The following is a 23,226-nucleotide window of genomic DNA, read 5'->3' as shown; positions in this document are numbered from 1 at the left end:
ACATTATAATATTTATGACCAAAACAAAATTCATTAATTCATTACTAAGATTTCATTTTTTGACGTTAAATGCATTTTCATATTAACTCTCATTTTTTATAATATTATGTAGTACCTATACCTATTTTCATTTTCACAAATTAATATCGGAATATTACCATACGAATATATTAAGATGGTTGAGAAGTGAGAACAACACATATATTAAAATGTTTGTGGCTGAGAATTTAAGTGACCGCATATCATTTAAAAATGTTTCACCCCTTAACCTTTCATACATTATTATAGTTGTTGTTTATAATATATTAATATAATATAACATTATATTACATTATATTATTACTACTACGCTTGCGGAATTCAGAGAGAAAGTACGATAAATGACATGCGCACGGACATTACGCGCGGATGGATTGTAAAAAAAATAATACCTACGCAGTGTGCATATATGCGTGTTTAGGATGGAAAGTTAGAGTAACATAATATGCAGAACAATTTATGATTTATCTCATCCTTCTACGATATTATAACTTAACTTTTTTTTTAAAAATTTCAAAATCACCAATAGCCAATAGGTGTAAATGAATTTCAATAAATTATATGTTTATTTTTCCATTGCCGTTTATGATGTTACAATATTACAATATTATTACATGTACTTATGCGTGATTGAATTATTGATGATAAAATTTATTGTAACGGCGTGATGCCTGTAATTGATGAGTACACGCTTAATATTAGACGCAACGAATTTAAGCACTCCTATGTAGGTACTTTGTTTCGCCTACTAAAATTATTATGAAATTTACTTAATTAATTTTGTTTGATGTATTTTTCAATTCGTTTAAATACTTTGTAATGTGTAATTTAAAGATAAATTTAATATTTACCCACCTATACGAAACTAAAATAATTGTTAAGGTTTTGATATAATTATTTTAATGTAATTTTTAAGATGACCACCAGTATTTTTTTGCAAAACCCCACAAACATATTTTTTTATTTAAATTTTTAATTATACACACACACAACTTATCAGTTTCTACTTTAATTTAAATAAATATACCTTATATTAACATAGTAGAAAGGTATCTCTATGGATATTTGGTATATATTATACATGTATAACTTATAGCTATTATAACATGTACTTATCTAGGCACTTTAATTTTGTGAAAGCCCAAAAAACAATTGCCTTACTATTATCATTATTCATTAATACGTTTACGTACTTTATTTACCTACCTGAAAGCCAATGAAATATTATATGCATATATTTCTAAATCAAACAAGCACATCACAAGCCCCATCGTCTCTCCCCCCCCCCCCCCCCTTTTTATACTTCTGCAGGCACCCATCGTCAATACAGACACAATCATATAGCAATACGCCAAGACCCATGTATCAACATAGATTTAAATTTTAAGACAATAGCTTTTGCAACGAAATGACTATTGGCAGTAGTTGGCTCATTCCAATGCAAATCCCAAGTACGAGTGCGACGATCGGCAAAATAGTCAATTATAATGGGTTTATTATACGGTTATTAGCCAATTCAAACGAGAATTTTCGACTGTATTCGCGTAATTCTGGTTAAATTTGCGGAAGACGATTGTACACCGTGGTAATGGTACAGTCTAATAATCACTAGGCGACAACCTATACAATATTATACATAACAGTTGAACTGGACAAAACGGCACAAAATCATATATTATCTATTGGGTATTTCCATTGCGGTCATCCCTCGTATAATAAAGATCTAATGCATATACCACGTCATTACCACGCGCTTACCATATTATCACATATACTATATGCCATGTACATAACTCGTACTATACTTGCGTAGTATATAAAAACATACAATTAGTATCAATCAGTATCTCCAAAATCCATAGGTGGAAGTTTTTGATACAACATACTCGTAGTATATCTTATAAAAATAAATACACAATATCAATACACACTTGACCTATTTTCTCGTAATCAATATTATTTAAAATTAATTGAAATATTTTCATTGATTCATTACGTATCAAAATATCAACAAAAAATAAAAACCATTCAACTCAATACTTTTCGTAATAGTATAGGTACCGGCATATACTGCAGAACATTTTAAATGCTACCCTTGCTCTTCTAAATCCGACTCAAACCAATCAACAAAAATTACGAAATGTAAGTATAGTTTGTAAGTACTAATTTATCTTAATCCTCTCTGAAAAAAAGAGACACAAGCCACTCCTTATCACAACTAACAAATACGCCCCATAGAAAGTCGAAATAGACGATGTCCTTGACTCGGAAAGTTTCCTAACTGGAAAAACTCAAGAAACTAATTTAAATAAGCTATTTACTGAATCTAAAATCGTATTGAAATATTATTAAAATTAGCACAAGATATGTCATGATTAAGTTTTTTAATTTTTTTTATATCTATTGATGTATTAATATATTATAAGCATATATATTTATATTTTAATTAATTTATTATAAATGTTACAGCAATATGCATGTTTAACAGTGTTACTATTTTCTTTATAGGTTGTACAATTTAATTATAAATAATTACAATATTATGTACAATATTAAGTTAATAGTTTGTAAATACCAAATACTTGAATTGGGTTATTATCCAGCCTCGTAGGAGAGAATTTTCCTATTTCTCATAATATATGTTTAAATCTTATAAAATATATAAATTCAATATGCCATAAAACCGGGTTGTTTTTAGTAAATTCCATTCAGAAATTGTAACCATATAATTTAATTATTAAGTAATAATTGTTATTTTTATATTAAAAATGTTTAGTACTGGTTACGTCGCTACGACTGTAGGCGTATAAGTGGGAATTGACAACAAATTGTATTTTGTACAATACTGAATATTCATACTTAGGTACTTCTCCAAATTATATTATACGTTAACGTTTATCCTTCATTACTAAGCCTATTGCTTATTGTCTAAGTGAAGCATGAAGGTATATAATATTATTATTATAAAATTATAATATTAGGTTATATTGAATTAATTACATTTACGGTAATTATACTACTATTATTGATTCATAGTGAATTAATATATATTTTTTAAATATAAAAATAACTATAACTTACATAAGTAATATTACTCGTGGAAATTAATGTACCTAGTATAATATTAGGTACTATCGTGCTTTACATGATCAAGTGTAATATTTGTTGCCTATACTTATTACTTGTTAGATTCATTTGTTGCTCCCAATATTTCCCAATAATGTAATATACCCATTAACCCATCAGAACAAATAGCTCACCTATTATTTCTTTCCTCGTTCAAAAGAAAAAAAAATACAGCGATATGATGTTATAGTTTATGGTGTAATATTACAATATTCAAATATGTAAAATAAAATATCCAATATTTTAATCGTTATACAACTTAATGTAGAATTTTTTTTATCAAACAGGTAAAACTATATAGGTTCAATTTTGATTTACCCGTTTATTGTTGATTTTCAAATTGCTATAATCTCAAACTTCAACGGCAGTGGCCATAAATGAAGCAACTTTATGAACAACTCACTGTTGAATCATTTTTTTTTTGTATTCGGTAGACAGACATTTGATAAGTATATTGTATCTTGCTCATCTCGGACGTAATAAATAAATACAATAACTTATTAAATTATTTGGTGTATCAATTATTTTCAATAACTGAGAGAATTTTGATCATTAACTTTTTACAACAATTGCTGCAAAAAATAATTCAAATGCTGTAAATCCCCGGCTAATGAGTAAAAATAAATAAAAAAACAACCGTAGTTACCTAGCTATGACGAAATATAAGATGACCAATCTGGTTGCCACTATTTTATTTGAAAATTTAAATCAGTCTTAAAGAACAGAACAAAGGACATTTCCTCAACTTTAAACCAAAATTTTAAAATAAATATACATTTTGTTGCCTATGCGTGTATTTTAACGGCGTTGTTCATTATTATTGTTTTTTAAATCAAACTATTCTCGTGGTCTATTTTGGATATAATAAATTATATAAAATAAAACGAGCAGATAATTTAAAACATGAATCATACTTTTCAACAATGTTTCATTTCATCGGAATTTCGGAATGCTAAATGTGTTACTGACGACTACATCGAGTGGATATTTTGGGTTCAGAATTGTTTCGACAGATCGGATCTAATAAATAAATTCTCGATTATCACTATTAAAAACTGTTGAAAGTAAAACTATAAGTCTAAAGTCAGTAAGTCACGTCTCTACATCTTATCCATTATACAATTTTAAATATCTATTTAATTATTGTAGATACATTTATTACACTGAGGTAAAGTATTCTCAATAAATTGTTAGTTGTTATTATTCTATGTGGTTTCTACATTAAGCTGTCAAAACACATTCCTGTATTTCGTCATCAGTATAAAAGTGATATGAGGAATGATCGTACTATCGTGAAATAATCAGTTCTGTATTTTTAATAGAAATAAGTGAACCTTATCTATATTTTGTCAGTGGATTTTTATTATCTTTTACTGCGATACAGTCATACGTACATTTTTTTAATTGAATTTGAAAATGCGATAGTTTTAGGTTTTTAAAACATACATTTTATCCACCCATACTAGATTTAATATTCGTAATGATAAACACAGATAAAATTATCTTCTTTCTAACAAATTCAAAAAATATTTATAAATATTGAATGAATCACGATTTATGAAATACGAAAACATGTTATTGAATACATTTCAATATCAATGGCAGATTGATAATATAGGTACCTAAGAAAGATATCCCAAATTAACTATTCATTGTTCCCCGGAACTAAACACAATAAATTTATGCATAAGCGAGTACCTACCATTAAAAAAAAAAATTAGTTAAACTAACAAAATATTTATGTAATGCCATTATATAATACCTATACGATTATTAATTATTTAAACAACGATATTATATATTTGGATATTCCCCACAATCACTGTAGAAACAAATTCTATTTTAAGCATTACACATTAACATAAAATAATATAATTACTAAATATTATCTACCTCACACTAATAGGTTTAAACTTTAAAACACCTAATATCAATTAATAATTATTGAACATGTTAATAATATTAATTATTGAATATGATTCAATTACCAAATTACCAAAGATTATATTAAACTACATTCTTCTCAACTCTCATTTTCTCTAATTAACAAAATGTATCATATTGTTATCAAATATAAATTTATTATAAATACATAATGAAATTAATTTTTCGTATTATGAACATTTTTTATTTTATTTTATTTTCTTAAAACTATTTCGAATATGTCGATTAAAAAAAATATTTTTGTAGTAAGGGATAGGACTTAGTCGGAACCATGTCCCCTACCCACCCCCAAATCAAGGTTTAATCAGATTATTATGAGGCCTTCAATGAAACTTTTCTTTTCAAATGTATTGAAACATTTTTTTTTTCATTTTTCTTAATATGTCCTCAAAATAACATAATATTATTATTTCATTATCATCTAGTCATGGTTAAAATATAATATTGTAGAGCCTACCCAAACCATTGGTAAAATAAGATTATAAACAAATTTAATATTATTCAATGATTTCTAGTTTTTTGAATCTATTCTATATGTTTCTATCCACAATACATTTAGTTACATGTTATACTGGCATACTGCCAAGTACAACAGAACAAAGCAACGAATATCGATTATTCAATTAAATACTTTGTGAAATGAAAAGCTAGAAAAACTGTAACATATCGCCTTGGACATTTCCACTTGGGCTTATCTGCTCATCATAAGTATAAGGTACCTTATAATATAATACAGTTAAATGATTATTCTACAGAATAAAGAATTTAATTCAGAGCATACACTTTTAGGTTTTAAATTGCAAAATATTATGTTGTTTGAAATTGTTTTTGATTTTTATTTGAAAAAATACAATTAACAACTTGGACATTCATCAAAATATTAATTTCTCTGGAGTCGTTACATGAAATGGTCTGACAGTCTGATGCTACAATGTCACAGACTCACGGTCCACATACGTCATACACTTAGCCCGTTATAAGATATTTTCCACCCTGAATCAAAAATTGTTATGCAGCTCTTCTTTAACAATATTTATTTAATTTTAGCAGCTTCAATTTCTTTAAAATTGTATAAAATTATATAAAGCAACGCATGACTTGCTCGTTCCCTATAACGATGAGCCTGCAAATTATAACTCATTGTCATCAGTAATAGTCAATAGATTAACTAAATAGTAAATACTACTTTTACCTATACTATTATAATGATAATAATGTACCTAATTATTGAAATAGGGGTGGTGAAGGGGGTTCTGAAGTACGAAGTGACTTGATGTACATGTACAATCAACTATCATGTACAAAAGATTTACATCAATTTGTTCTAAATTTCCAAAGCGTGAGGAATGAGAAATGGACAATCGCATACCATTATTAAATTGTAAAGATGAAAAGTAACCTGAATCAAATAGCATCATACAAATTAAGTTATAATAATTAACTGTATCGCAAATTATTATTATTATTGATTATGACTACCTACAAATAATATTTTGATAATTTTGAAAAAAATAAATAATAATAAGATTTTTTTAAATTATAAACCTGATAGAAATTTAGTATTATTACACCTGTATAAAAATTCTCTACAGTGATTCATTTAACGTAAGATAATGAGTGTCTTAGCCATAGGCGTATTTAAGGTGGCATTCCAGGATGCCTGGCTGCTCCTGTAATTTTCGAATGGCACCAGTCAATCGAGTTTAAAGTCTAATGGGTTACAACTTTTATTTTAAAAAAAAGTCTTTTATACATTGTTATAATTACTATTTACGTATAAAGATAATATGTTTAACATTAACCATCAGTTTATGTATTCTTATACTGTACTCGAGCCTTCACAGGCGTTTAAACAAATAAATAAGTAAATAATATTATATGTTCAACAAAATTAGGTAGTACCTATCTTTATTTTGTTATTATTAATATATCATGTATTATCAAATTGTTTTCCTGACTTCTGAAAAACCTATACTATAAAGACTTAAGACATAAGACGGTGCGGTTCAAATCTATTATTGGATATTATTCTTGGGTGTATTAATTTTTAATTTGTATACGTGTAGGCTATATAGATGAATAATATTTCCGGAGTTAAATTTCTACTTAAAAGGTTCTGAAATGCTGTAGATTATTAATCGTAAGTAGATAATGCAAACATTTTTTAAAATTATATAAATAGTTTATTGGACTTTTTTTGGTTCACTAAGGTAGCGCTGGTTATTATTTAGGCTGTTTCTGAGGATGAAGTCTAGTCACACCAATGGTTTTAGCCCTAGCCCCTAGGTATCTAGTATCTACGATACATGGATCACAGAGTGTAAAAATCTCCTCTAATGTATTTCTCAGTATGAGTGTGACATTCGAAATAAATAAAAGTACAATTAATTCGTTTTTAGGTATTGCGAGGTCCGATACATGTATTGTTGTGTGTGGGTGTTGTTCATGTCACCTTTAGGAACAGTAAAATGTAAAATACTTCTTCAGCTTCAAAAATTTCAACATTGAGGTCGGATTCTGGTGGCTAATTGGATTTAGTTGGTACTTTGGGAGTCAAGTCTAAAAGTTCAAATTATTCGGTACTTTTTAAAACCAATAAGAAAAACTTAAAAAAAATTAGACAGGAATATAGTTTTTACGTTATAGGTATAAGCACCAGTTTTCAACAAAACAGATTTTGGTATTTTCTGCACGGGCTTAACCGGAAAAAATGTGGGGGGGGGTTCAATATTATTCTTACTGACACTCACTGGACTTATTGGACACTTATCATTTATTACGTTAAAATTATAAAAACTATTGTTCAACTTAGAAAAGTTTCGATGGGGGGAGTAGTTACGGCCTCGTTTTGCTGTATAGGTAACATTGAAAAATGAATAACCTTAGATAAGTACTTAACATCTTCAGTAAGTAGTTAAATTGTAATTTTCTTGATTTGTTAATAGTCTAATATTTAAAATTAATAAGTTTATAAATAATATCTATATTATATACCTAGTTTATACCTTGTTTCATAGCAATATAGGGATAATAAAATAATAATGAATGAGAAATAGTTTATAATAGGGAAACATTGAACAATGGATAGCGGCTAGTAGTGTCAGAAGCTGCACTGCCTTAGAATATAACATTCAGCAGTATTGCATAATGCATGATTTTTCGTTTTTTTTTCCGTTTGATTTTTTCTTCTATGATCGACTGAGTGATAATGGGACCATCAACAACAAACATGGCGTCTGATGGGTCGGGTCGGGTTTGTTGTCGTTCGTATGTGATCGTATAATAATAATTTAAATAATAATAATAACAATAATAATAGTAATTAACAAAAGTTATTACTTATTAGTTATTAGTCTTACTAGATACCTGATAATCACGAATAACAATATCGTTCGACCTATTTCTACACTGTTTGGTCTCGGTGCTGGTGCATATCTCTTGGATGACAATTCGCTCGGTATTTCGGCGTGTGCGGGTCTCGTGTGTGATTTCGGTGCGTTTAATATATTTAAGTTTGACTCTAAGGTGGCAATCATGATGTGCAGTGTACGGCCGAAGAACGATGAGTTATGTCGGTCGGTCGCAGAACTTCTGGGCAGATGTCCGACAAACGTTTCCTAGACGCGTCGTTAACACGACTGTGAATGACCACCTCGAAACAAAATAGTTCAATTGGCGCACATATGAGCCGCACGATAAGACTGCACTACAAGACTGAACATCATCGCTTATAAGACTGACGGAAAAGCAATTTGTACAAGTATGTTTACCTACTATATCCTATTACTTCTAAGTTGGGTGTATTAATATGTATGGATTTGATTGTAACACTGATAAATGGTAACGTGCTGTGTAACGTAACAGTTAACAATAACATTCAGATCTAGATTATGCTGTTTGCAATACACTTTTCTTAGCACCTTGCTTACCAATGTCCTTTATTAATACTGAAATAACATACTGTATATATGTTTAAACTTTGACTATAGAGGTACCTAACAATGATATTAACGCATACTTTGATTAGACACAATAAAAGATATATAATGTTTGATATGCCTACCTATAAAGTGTGTTTTGAGTTTTGTTCTGCTAATTTTTTTTATTTTTCCAAGAATATTGCCTCTTAAATAGACTAGCAACAACTATGATTTTAAATAACACAAAATATAAAAATTGCATATAAAATGAAGTTTTGGATAAAATATAAACATAGCTGATATCTCTATTAATATTATGCTTATAATACATAATTGATTGATAGGGAAATACTTTTTAAGCGGTTTTTTTACTCAGTTAAAAAAATAAAAAATAATCGCTAGATTGGCGATAGGTATAATACTCTGATTAGTACAATATTTTATTAATGCAGTAATACTGTACCACAATTTAATCAGCTGTACATATTTGTGCAAACATAACATTTGTAGGTATAGTTTTATTTTTAAGAATTTTAACTGATATCATATTTACAGTGCATTTTATATTTTACAAGTTATTTTTTTCTAAAGTTAGAAGTATATTAAATTTATTTTACATTAGCATTGAGGTTAAATAAGTCAACTATCTTTGGTTGTTCTGTAGACACAAATTGTATTGAACAATATTTTTATCAACATTATTAATGTTATATAACTGGGTAATTATTATGTTATGTTGATAGTGGTTTCAATTAATTTAAATGCCGAATATGTAGAGTTATATTTTGTGAAATTCATAATTATTACCTATGGTATAATATACATACTACATAAACTATAGTAGGTAATTACAAATAACAATCCTCATGATGATAATATTAACTGTTTTCACACACTTGTTCCATAACCCTACAGTACCACAACCTACAGCTAATGGCCTCAGTTGCTGAAGCTTAAAAATAAAAAATATTAACTGTTTATTTGAATTCAATTGAAATTTTTGAATATAAACATATTATGTATCATATTTATTTTTATAAATCAAGACTAATTTAGAAGTATTAGAGATAGACTATATTTTGGGAAGTATCTATCTAGGTACTAATTTATTTAACAATTTAGTTTTTTTTATGATTTTTACTTTTTAATGCATTTAAATAATATATTATTTTGCACTTAAAAAATACAATTTCTAATAAAGTCACAGTCTATTATAGTATAACTATAGATTTATCTTCTAAACCATTTTGATCAACAGAAAATGTTTATCTTATGCTAATGTGGTTTTATTTATTTTGCTCTAGGTGCTTATAGTATACTTTTATCATGTTTAATTGTAATCAATAGAAACCTCTTCACCGATGCTCTGCTAGCTTCAACACTGTAGGTACCTTATTGTAATATGTAACTGATTGTCAATTTATCGAACATAAATAAACGTGCCTACCTATAATATTTATTTTACTAATTAATTGTAATAAACTATTATTATTAAATATTATTGGTACTGACTAGGTAGATACTATAATTTCTAAATTATTTGGTTTGGTTTCTCAACATTCATAAAAATTCCTAAAAGTAATTTTAATTGTATTTAACTTTTGTGGCGTTTGTACCTAGGTATTTGCAAAGACCAGTTATCTGTTTTCTGTATCTGTATTTTATATTAGATTATCCACTATAATATGAAGTACCTATATTTTGTTATGTGTTTCTAAAAAACAATACCACTAATGAATCTCTTAGTATGGGTACTCATTGATATAAATATCATATTTTCTTCAGAGCGGTTTTTTTGTTATTAACCTTTTACCTCCTCTTTTACTTGATATTTGAGACAACCAAGTATAAATGAACCATACTATTTAGGTTCCTTCACTTAAGTTTTCATACACAAAATTGATTTTGTTTTTTGTTGTAATTCAAAAATAAATATTTTTTGTGACTGGCCATCTTCACTTAATAATCATAAATACTATACTTACTATTCTAGCATTTTGTAGACAAGGTATAATTTTCAAAATATTTTTGTTCTTTTTGAGCTATTTAGCCATTAGTATATGTTTGAAATGTTCTCTGTTATAATAAACTTTTAGTATTTTAGCCAAGTAATAATAAAATATGCCTAGCCACAATTTTTAAATACATTTTTGAAGTTCAAAATTACTAACATATTAAAACTGTTTTGTTGTAATAATTCATACGATTATTGATTTTAAAACATAAGCTTGAAAATGGATTGATAATTTATAGGTTGTTTTTATCAAATTTTATTTTAAAATATTACATACCCCCTCCCCCTCATCGATCCAAAACCGGAAACTGTTGGGAACTGTTTAACACAATACTGCCACCCAAAATATTATATGTCTACAAATTATTTAGTGTGTAAATCTTATATACAGTATATGATCTGAAGCACACGTACCATTTGTGGCACATTTGTTGTTGTTGAATGGCACACCAGCGTCAGATAAAATTAAATATAATTTTAATATATTTCTAAAATTATAATTTGAGATTATACTCCAATTTTAAATAAATCATAGAATTCGTAAATATTATATTTTACAACATTTATGTTAATATGACACATTATAACATATCATTAAATTAGATTACTTATTACATTATTTCGTCATTAACGAATCTAGTAAGCTTTTATTGTTTCGTGAAGTAAGATGGCTTGCAAAAGGAAAAGCATTTGAAAGATTTTGAAATCTAAAAAAAATTATAGAATTTTTAGAAAAAAGATTGAATTGCCTGATGAATGTGAACTACTGAGAGATAAAAAATGGTTTAACGAACTCACATTTTTAATTGATATTCTCGGACATTTGAATATCCTTATTAAACGACTCCAAGGCGGACAAAATTTATTTCTACTCTTTGTAGGTTCTGTACATGTTTTCATGTCTCGAATTCGTCTATTCGAAAGTAATTTAGGAATGGGAAATTCACTTTGTACGATTAAAATCTATTTATCCGCCGATTATCGACAGATACTCCATTTATGATTTTTAAGAATTATATTTCATCTCTAGGTATATGACAGTTTTCAAGAAAGATTCAGTGGATTAAACTGGATTTAAAGAAGAAAAAGATTTAAATAACTTATTTATTAATCAATTATCATAGCGACACACGATCTTAAAAATATAACCACAACATGCAATTGTGAATTATTCAACATAAAATTTTAAGTTTTAAAATGAAAATATAAAGAGTTGCGTGAGATAATAGAACTTTTGAATGCATACCCGAGGAAGATTTTCTAAAATTTTATAGTCTAACCTTAAAATAGGTCTGTAATTTCGGCTCTACAATCTACATATATATGTGAAAAAAGTTTTTCTCTGATGACTTTTATCAAAAATAAGTACAAAACCATGCCGACAAATTCTCTTTTAAAAAATCGACTGCTTATATATCTCCATATTAAACTTCAACCAAATTACGAAGAGATAATATCCATCAAACAAATTCAACATTATCATTTAAAAAAAAAATCACCGCAATTAAACTTTCATAAAAATAGTATTAAAGAAAAAAATCTAAAATTAAAATGTTTATTTGATGTGAAGAAATACATTTTTGATATTATTGTAAAGTAAACAATAAAGTACCTATTAATTTTCAAGGCACGCTCTCAAATTTGTACTTTATTTGGCACAATATAGAAAAAGGTTGTCCACTCCTGATATAAAGTATACATAATTTTACAAAACCATACATACCTACTTCCCTTCATAGTCTAATATCAGTGAATCAATTTCAGTGCTAGAGTTCTTGTCGAATTTTTATTTTAATCGTTATTGGGTCTTGTAAATAAATCGTTTTAACATTTTCTTCGATTCGGCAATTTAATTAAAACGGCTATTAATGATATTTTCCGAAATTCTATCATGATTATGTCCTTAAGTGACAAGTTTACTTAATTGATAATTTTTGTTAATACACTGATATAGTGATATCGAATACTACCTTGTTTTTGTAAGTACCTACTTCATATTTCCTGTATTGATGACTAACTAAAATATTATATGGCTTACCCTTTTCAGCCTCGATTGTTTTTTGAATTTTTTGCATCCATTATTTTTTCAATATATATATTTTCTTATATCACTGCACATTTTACAAAGTATAGTGAAAACTAAACTACTTAATATTTTGTATAAAACACTCTATAGTATAGACTATAGACTATGAGAGAAATAGTAATAGTGTAATAGTCCACGAGAGAATAATCATTCCACCGACCGATAAGAGCAATGAAAATGCGACAACGTTCTAATTCAATATCAGATATTAACAATAAAATATTATCTTGATTTCTAAATTTTATCTGATTTCTGATAAAATGAGTACCTCCGTTATATATTTATGGTATTAAATATTTTTAAAAATTAAGTTCTTTAATAATATTAATACGACTATATTACGAGTATTTATACATATTATTACATCCTTATATTCATTAAGTCAACAAGATATCAATATATTGTTAGACTTAATATAATATGCATAGACCTTTTACTCATAGACTGACCCTTCCTACACCAAGTACAGTGATAGTCGTGTGCCAACATTTCACGGTAATGCCCGTTAGTATAAATATAATATAGTATAAACTATAAATGTATACTTTGTACCGTACCGGAGTAATTCAATAATCGAAAAGTGCCACCTATCAATATAGACCCACTAGTCTATGCATAAACTAATCGTGATTAAAATTTGTACTTTTCCAATTTTTAACCAAGCCATTAGCCAACAATTTAATAATATTGTCAATTCTGTAAGTTTAAAATATAATTTAGAAATTATAAATAAGGTATAAAACAATTGAAACAATTTTTGTTCAAATCAACTATATTCATTTCATACAGAGGTATATTTTGTTTCGATTCATAATTGCCGAGGTAATTGTGTTGTATTTGCGGTACCTACATAAGAGAACAAACCCTACATTTTTTGGTGCGTAATCGTGCTTCATCAATTTATTTATTTATTAAATTAATTATTTGAATACATTTTTGTTTTTACAATGATATAGCATTTACAAGTTAATTAATTTTTTTAGTTTACATTGGATAAGATAAAATAAATATTGGAAATCGCCGATTTTAGTTACCAATGTAAAAATTTCACATTTAACAAATGCTGCTTAATTGAGAATAACCTCGTCATATTTAAGAATTTGGAAGTTATAACTATTCCATACAACAACCGTATTTTACATACTTATAATATACCTATTTTCTAATTAATTTTATATTATATTACATTAACATTCGTACTCATTCGTTACATATGCTATAGTTTTCTATAGTGTATACACGTAGTATCGTCCATATATAACATTGTAGACTGTACCGGTCTAAATAGGTCAGCTATCGTCACTGACGCCGAATTGGTTCGATCAATAGTGCGTTCAGATTGCGCAGTGTGTACTTGATGCACCAGCCCCCACTAGGAAAACCGTCGCTGTTTAACTTGACGCGTTACTTTTATCATGCACCTCAAATATCTTCACATCGCGACATCTATCTAATTATTTGTGTGCCTACAATGAATGATTTTTTTTTTTTAAGCAATATACAATATGGATCATTCGATACTGTAAGAATATAGGCTAAAGCTTAAAAATAACAAGTAGGTACGACAGGTTAACATCATTTTGATGATATAAGCCACCCATTAATGACACTTCCTACAACAGTGAATGTTAACGTATTTGTTTATATTTATTTTATTCATTTTCTATGGCCAAGGTTTATACTGTATATTATTAATTCTTCTTGGTAATCTACTAGTAATTTAGGTTAATTGCTGCAACTACCAAATTACTCCATATATTTCTTATTATTCGCAAATTGTTTTCCATTTTCTACAACCCACATAGTATAACATAATATGTGTTGACATTTGTGTTAAGGATTAATAACAATCGCTTTTAACTATTATATTATTACGATTGCACGACTGTTTATGCGTTTGACGACAATTATAGGTACTGTTTTATCCAAATCACAAAATATGAGATTTTCTAAAAATTAGATTTAAGAAACTTAACGAACAATAAACAATATATACCTATGTCCTATAGATTTTGCAGTTATTATTTTATTTTGCTTTTAACAGTTTATTTTTACGTTTGGAAAATAGATTGAGGCTAAATCACTTGTGGTCATACTCGTACTTAAAGTTTTAAAAAATTAAATTTTTCCATACGAAATCAGAAACTTTTTTTTAATCATGTACCTAATTGTTATACATATATGCCTTTAGGTACTGTAACTCATGATAATATATATTAATTGTAATTATTTTAAATTATTAAAAAACAGTTAGTAAACCAAAAACGATTTATGAAGGCTTTGTTCATTATAAAAATAAGTAATACCCTATTTTATGTATGAATAGATAAATGAAAGAATAGGTGAAAGATGTTATAAATATCAGAGTTATTCACCTTTCATAAAAGAAGAAATTGAATAATTAGACCGTATGAAATGGAGGGTCCTTTTTCACAAACTCGAATTTACTTAGGTGCTCACTAATGAATTTTAAAATTATTCTTAAATTCTTATTTGTTTTAAATGATTTATATTCCTTGAGATTGTTGGTTCATTTACACTTCATATTTTACTAATATACACGGGTCTGTACTTCATTTACCAAATTTTGAACTCCCTCAAAAATTGAAGGTGAGTTTTTATAAAATGATAATTGAAACGATGAATCATATGCATTTTTGATTCTTGTTGAACAGTTAGATTTAGAGGAGAACGTACTTCATTTGAAATGTTAAATTGTTTGATGAATATTGTTAATACGTTTGAACTCGGTTATCAGATGGACAGTGTTAAATTGGCCATTGGAGGCTGTGACATAAAATCTGCCATAAATCCCTCAACACAATATAATTTGTAATTTAAGCATAACAATTTTAAGAAGTGTAATTAGTTCAATGTTATCATCTAAATCGATAACTACATAATATAATCTAACTCTAACTTTAAAATACTATAGTTAATAAATAAAGTAAAATTGTACTCCATAATGTATTATAATATCCTATAATTACCTCTCGGCTCTTACCATCTCTTACCTCATTTTTTATACCATAAATTCTCTGTGTTTTTAATTGTGTAGTCGATAAAATGTTTTTTAGAATGTATAATAATATCAGAGTACCTATGATGTTTTATTAAATCAATTTAATTATATAACTATTATCTACATTAAGTGATCCAATAAGATGACATTCGTTATAGGTAGTTATAAAAATAGTGCATTAGATACAAAATTGATAATTCTTCTTTATATCTTCACAATTCACAATCAGAAAATTACTTATGTAAATTAATGTACATTATTGTGATTAATTTCGTCTTTATACATGTATACATTTTGTGTGAAATATTTTGAAAATATGATCTAAAATGATAAAACCTTAATTTTTTTATAATATTAAGTTGCTGTTTTTTTCTTTTGCCATTTAATAAATAGTAACTTTAATCAGCTTTATGTCCGGTTTTTTTTTTAAAATCATATTTACCACTAAGTTTAAACGTTTTCATGTGCATTTTAATTGTAAAAATATGACTATGAAAATAGAAGATTCTTATTCATCAAAATAATCGATAATTATTATCCTAACTATGTGTAAGATTGGTCGTGTTGATTAATAATTTCCAGTTCTTTTTGAAGTTGCATACTTTTTTACTTGAGTATGAATTACATGATTACAATAGAACATGACTACAATGTTGTCAATTATTTTTTTGTCTTATGATGATATTAAAAGTATTTTTTTATACTCCATTGTACGAACCACACTTTAAAAAAAAATGCATGAGGTCTCGTTGAATTTAAAAATATCTTATTTTTGATTCATTTTTGGTTCAGCATGTATTAAATAGACCATTAATGGTTCGTAATACAAAGTTTATTTATATGTATGTCTGACCGAGTATATTTGTATTGACTAGTATATTTTTTATTTGAAAAAATACTAAGGAATTTATTTTGTACAAGTTTTCTACGACAGGTTTTATTGTATATTTTCAAATTATTTCATGAAGTTATTGCCCAAAAGATAATATTAACAACCGAAATAATTCGAATTCTGTAAAAAATATATTATTTAAATGTATAGCGTGTACAACATTACGGTGTTAAACTGTAGACACTAAGATAAATACGTAACTGTGCTCGGTATTGTTTATCAGTTTATCACATTCAAATAATTTATCGTTTATTATGAATTAATATTTTTGCAGGCTAATGAATATACATTTGACTTATACTATTTATTGAATATCCTCTAGGTATAGCAGTCATGGAGGATAATAGCAACTCGTCTCGTGTAGATGATTGCGGCGATGCTGAAGAAGAAGATCGAGAGCAAGGAACAGACGATAAAAAGTCTACTTCATCCCGATATAGTGCAGAAGGGACTGTATGCTCAAATCCACCAAGGTAAGGAAGTAGTATATCATTTTACATCCAGTTGCCTAAAATATAAAACCTTCGATTTGAATACATAAATTATGATATTTTTACATAAAATTCTATTTTTCACGTTGAAAAATAAAAATGTATTAATGGAACATTATTATGTAGGATGTAAGATTTAAATCAGTATGGTTCACAATATCATATTATCGTTTTAAAATTTTCGGTTAAAACCATTGCATAGGTACTAAAAGAGAGAGAATAAGTTGCCGTTTTTGTTGTACACTTGGTGTTGAGTGGCGGACTTCATCATAGTGAATTCGCTGTATAGTGTATGCGTTAAATTGTAATTCTCTGATAAAGCTTGTATAAGAAAAACAACTCTGAGCGAAGGTCTGTCAGCCTTTATTACTACACATGTCATGTTATGTCACCTTACAGCGGGAATAGTTTCGGGGTATAAATAGGCAATAGCTTAAAATGAATACAAATGTTTTAAAAACGTCGTTGTGTGTGTATACTGTATAGTATAATAATATAGGTACCCAAAAAATTTCAAGTTCCCCCGAATAATATTTTTGAATACAACGAAATAATTTAAATCAATATTTTTCATTTACATATCTGATTTTGTTCAAATTTCTATAAAGACAAAGTATCTGTACATGTTTAGTTTTTGGTTTCAATAACTACTTATAAAGTACCTTGTATTAAATTTGCAAGCCTAGAAAGCTTCTAAAACTATACGAATTGAATATTTTATTCATTTGTCATCAAAATTCTAATATCAAACTCAGTAAATAAATATTGTGGATTTACATTCAACTTTCTTTTTAATTGCAGCAAATTTAAGCTTTTTGAATACACTAAACAATTTTTATCGGCATTAACGAGAAAATAAAATGTTTAAGACAAAAAATTCAAATGTCTATAAATAGCTGAAAAATATTTAAACTATTGTAAAACCATAAAGTAAAGTCCCTACCAGTTTTCGACAAAATTGATTTGGTTATTTCGTTGTAATTAAGAAATGAATGATTATATGATCAAAAAATGAAAAATCAATACTTCAAATTTCTACCAAATATGTATATTAGCTTTTTCTATAAATGGTATACATTCAAACTATTTTGACTCTTTTTGATATATTCATTTAAGTTGGTCTGGTCCATATTGCAATATGTTAAACAATTATCTAGTTTATAATTATTGTTTACCAGTTCACACCTACAGTAATATGTAATGACTTAACTTTGTAATAAAGTTGTATATTTTATTAAAATGTAATAACTAATAAGTATGTATTATTAAAAAACATATTTATCGAGAAAAATAGCGATCCCAAAAAATGTTTATAAAACTATTGAACATTTTAATTAAAATCATAAATTATAGCCAAAATCAGTGATAAAAAAAAGTTAAAATACTGTATTATTAAAAGGGTTTTTTTAATATGAATGAAAATTAAGAAAATTAAGCAATTCCGAGTTTAAAATAGTATAGTGTATAATGTATATTAATTAAAAGATTGTGACAATATGGGTTATTATTATTTATATGTTAGTGATGACCAGTAGGTAATTGTAGTACTTATAGGGAGGAATTTTAAAATCTGCCTCCAGTGGCCACTTTTTTATTCTGGTAATTTCTAAGTTATCACCCTAATATATACTATGATATACAACTTGGTAGCTTGTGTTTATAAAATGTAAATGATTTTTTGACTGTGAATTATATCAAGGAATTATCGACATTGTGAAGATTATGGAACTTAATGTTTACGTTACTCAACATTTTTAGATATTCATATAAATTATAAATACAAAATACAGTACAGTAAACTAAACTCTATTATTCAAAATATTTTTTTCGAGTACGTTACTTTATTGTTGAATTAAAAGTGGGAATTATATAATAACTATATGATCATTATATTGATATTATATTATTATTTTATTTTATACTACACTATGTTGTTTTGCATGGAAGAGAGCGAAGTTGGACGCTTGCCCACCGACACGTTTTTATATCATGTCTGACTTTTTATGAATGTATTCATAGAAAAAATTAAAATAAATATAATATACATTATTGTCCTAACCTACACCAATACCTAGCCAACGCCAACCTACGAACTACTAAATAATAATTCTTATTTTTTCATAATAAAATCGTTAAATCCTATATTCATTTTTTTGCAATAACTGAATTTGTTATATTTTTAATTTAGATGTATTTCTGATGACCTCGAAAAGCTTTCGATTGCTACTCAAAATTGAATAAATAAATTACATATTTTGTTGAGTATAAGTTTTCAATCCGGTAAAAAATGGGTTGTGCTCTTGTGATGTACAAAATTAATAAAACGGTTCAATAACAAAATGTACATAAGTATTTTTTATACTAATCAGTTATCATATTTATAGAACAGTTCTAATAACATTGTGTAAGGTGATACTATAATATTTTACTCGTTGATATACCTATTTGATTAGTTAAATTTGGTAAAAAAAAACATGGTGCTCATGGGATTTAAAGTGTATTAATTTTAATATGTATAATCTACTCAAGGTTAATATTATACTAATGTTTAAATATAAATTTATTTATTTATTTTCGTGAAATAACGAAGTATACAACTTTGCAGTGTAGATACAATTGAATTAAGTACAACTTAAACAATATTTTAAATGAATAACCGTGGAGGTTATTAGTTATCTGAGCCTAAAATCGAAACCTCCCACGTCGCACAACATACATTTTAATATATCGATTCGGCGGCGGTAGGTACTACGGAGAAGTCGCGGAAACGTAATACAATTTAGTAATATGTATAGGCATGTAATACTTAATTACCTCGTACAATACAATATTTAAAAAGTCAAAAATCATATATTTTATCATATTGCATGGTGTATAATGTTTACGTATATATGACATGGGTCATTATCGAGACTGGTGTATCCTTCTTCTGTCGCCGCAGACCCTGACCTCGGGTCATGAGAATTGCATAGTTACCGTCGGTGGCGCGGCAGTGCAACGGCGGACCTGTCTTGCGCGGCGCGCCGCTCGCGATGCACAAAACGCCGCGTCACGCGCACCCAGAGCACCGCCAAGCGGCCGGTGCAGTGTTGCCGCCGCGGGAGACCGAGCGAGCGAGCGATCGCGCATGCCCGCCGACCACGATGTTACCGTGCGCAGGCCCGGCTGCACTGCAGGACTGGACCGCGCGCGCATACGCGGCGGGACGACCCACCAGCGGAGGCGGTCCGCCCGCTCGCCCGCGATTTTTTCCCTTCCTTCAATGTGTCAATGTCGAGCGATTCGCCACGGCCGCCAGAAGTAGTCACCGAGTCGGAAGCAACATGTGCTGTACACGCGATTCCGAGTTGAGTGCGGTTAGGGTTTTTGACGCTCGTGCCGCCGCCGCTGCCGCCGTTACGGCGCTCTGCCGTTAACCACCGTTGGTAATATTATTATTATTATTAGTGTCCTGACCTTTTTGTTCGCGAGTCTCTAAACGCTTCCGGTTATTGTAGGTATCTAAATAGCGTATAATATTGTGTTTTCGGTTTTTGTTCGTTTATTTTTGGGTTTCATCCCCGTCGAAGGATTATTTTAATTTATAATATACAATTTGAAAGATCCAAAAACTAGCTTATCGGTACAAAAATAATTTTTACGGCGCCGTCATGTTTCCGGGTGGCTGTTGTGACGATTCCGCGATCGTACCATCGTCCATGTACCCGAGCTGCACGCCTATGCAGCACGGCGTAACCGGTTTCGCCCCGGCCTTAGACCGCCATCGTCATCCATACGTGCCACATCTTCAGCAGCAGCAGCACCACCACCAAAGAAACCTGCAACTGCCGTACCACCAACTCCATGACCCCCCGATGCAGCACCACGACAACACAAATCTGTGCTCCGCGATGTCGTCGTCTCCGATCGCGCCGCTGGACAACGGTTACCGGTCCATGTCGTCCTCGCTGTCGTCGCCCATGTCATCCTCTTCGTCAATGTCGCCCATGTCTTATCGCCCCGGCTACTCGCCTAATGAGGACCCTTACGGCGTTCCCGCTCATCCATCGGTGGCCGACTTTCCGCCGCAGCCGCACAACCAATATTACAACGCTTATGAAAATAATCATCCCCCGGCAGTCGGCCTTAACGACCCTCATGTGCCGTTGTCCACTCAGCCGCCGAGCCAAGCTTTACAAAACTACAACAACAACAACTATTACAACAACTACAACAATAACAACATAAAATACAACAACATCAACAACAACAATAATACCTACACCGATCGCTACGAATGCCAGGACTCGCAGCTGATCGTCGATAAACCCACCGGAAACAAGTAATAATAATAATAAATAATATTATGGTTTTGCGAAAATTGTCATCCGCCACCTGCTTTGTTGTTTAAAAGTAAAACTATAAAAGTGCTATGGGTTTTCATACTCGCTGGCTATATTTTGAGTGCAATGTCTTCATACATTAGGAGACTCCTTCGTCTTCTTTAGTTTTTCATATAGGTAATATATATTTGTTCACCTTTTATTTGACGCTCAGCAATTGAATGATTTTAATAATACAATTATATAATAGGCACTTACAATTTTTTTTTAAAACAATGAAATTAAAAATTTTTTCCATCGACAGGGAGGTTTTTTGGGCTCTGGTCTTGTTCTCAGTACTCTGATTTCTATTCAATGTATCATGCATGTACGATTTTTTTGTGTCATTGTTAGGTAGCTATGTGTCAATTAATCACATCTCTAGCAATATTCAACAAAATATAAAAATTTTATTTGTTACCTATAGTTAATTTCCTATGTTTATAGCTTAATAGTAAATTTTTCTGTGATCGAAAAAGTCTACAGATATTCACAAATATACCTATTATTCGCTTCAGTTATGGTTATCGTACTTACATGTTTCATTCTAAAGTTGTAGTTATAAAGGTATTTATTAATATGTAAAGGCTCGGACAACTTTCCAAGATGTACCTTTATGTTTGACATATCATACTCATTCTTCCGTAATTTAAAAATTAAATTGCAAATTATTTTGCGAATTTCTTTCCGCCCAATACTACCAAAAATTGTGCTAACCAATACCTAATTAATTTTAACGTTGCACTTTTCAAACGTACAATGTATGAAATGTTTTTCAAAAAAAAGTTTTAATTTATTATAATACTCTAAAAAATGTCTATTGAAGTAATAAATCTGGGTGTTGTGTGTATAAACTATAATTGTACACATTACTTATGAACTAAATTTAACTTTCTGCGTGTCCACTAAATAAAAACATTCTTATTCAATAAATAAATGTTGAATTCTAGATGTATTTTGAACATTAAGACAAAATTAGTCATTCTTCTATAATAATATGGGATTCCTTCTGAAAATGTTTGTGAAACATTTTACATTTTAATCAGCACAGAACTTAAGTAAAACTTGTCTATATTTTAACCCTTATAGAAATATTTAATGGATCATCATAAGAATTCTATGTTCATAACAAAGTTGAAAAAACTATTTTACGACCGTTAACTATTTATTTAAACACTGTATAAAAATTATCATCTTATAATATTTTCGATACAAACATATTTTATATTAAATATAAGCTATATAGTCCTGTGTCATATTCGCTGTTATATTTTATGTTTAATAGCAAACGATCCTTTGTTGAATACTGCGTGTACCTACTCGTAAAACAA

The 23,226-nt window shown here is 28.7% G+C and overlaps 1 protein-coding gene across 3 annotated transcripts in view; it reads left to right on the top strand.

Moving 5' to 3' along the window:
* The first annotated feature begins 8,340 nt into the window (after nucleotides 1-8,340).
* Nucleotides 8,341-23,226, top strand: part of LOC111036055 (protein similar-like) — a 45,383-nt gene continuing 30,497 nt past the window's right edge. For 2 of the 3 annotated variants that reach the window (XR_002604707.1, XM_022317947.1), the window contains exon 1: nucleotides 20,812-21,855. Coding sequence is in view for 1 of the 3 variants with exons in the window: in XM_022317947.1 (XP_022173639.1) it covers nucleotides 21,185-21,855 (671 nt within the window). In the remaining 2 variants the exon portion in view is untranslated. Of the gene's footprint in view, nucleotides 8,870-17,365; nucleotides 17,517-20,811; nucleotides 21,856-23,226 lie in introns of those variants that run through there. The other variant, XR_002604708.1, reaches the window with a different exon arrangement.

Source organism: Myzus persicae, unplaced genomic scaffold, assembly GCF_001856785.1.
Source record: "Myzus persicae strain clone G006 unplaced genomic scaffold, MPER_G0061.0, whole genome shotgun sequence".
Taxonomy (NCBI): Eukaryota; Metazoa; Arthropoda; class Insecta; order Hemiptera; family Aphididae; genus Myzus; species Myzus persicae.
The sequence above is the reverse complement of the archived record's forward strand: the minus strand, read 5'-3'. Positions and strand labels throughout refer to the sequence as shown.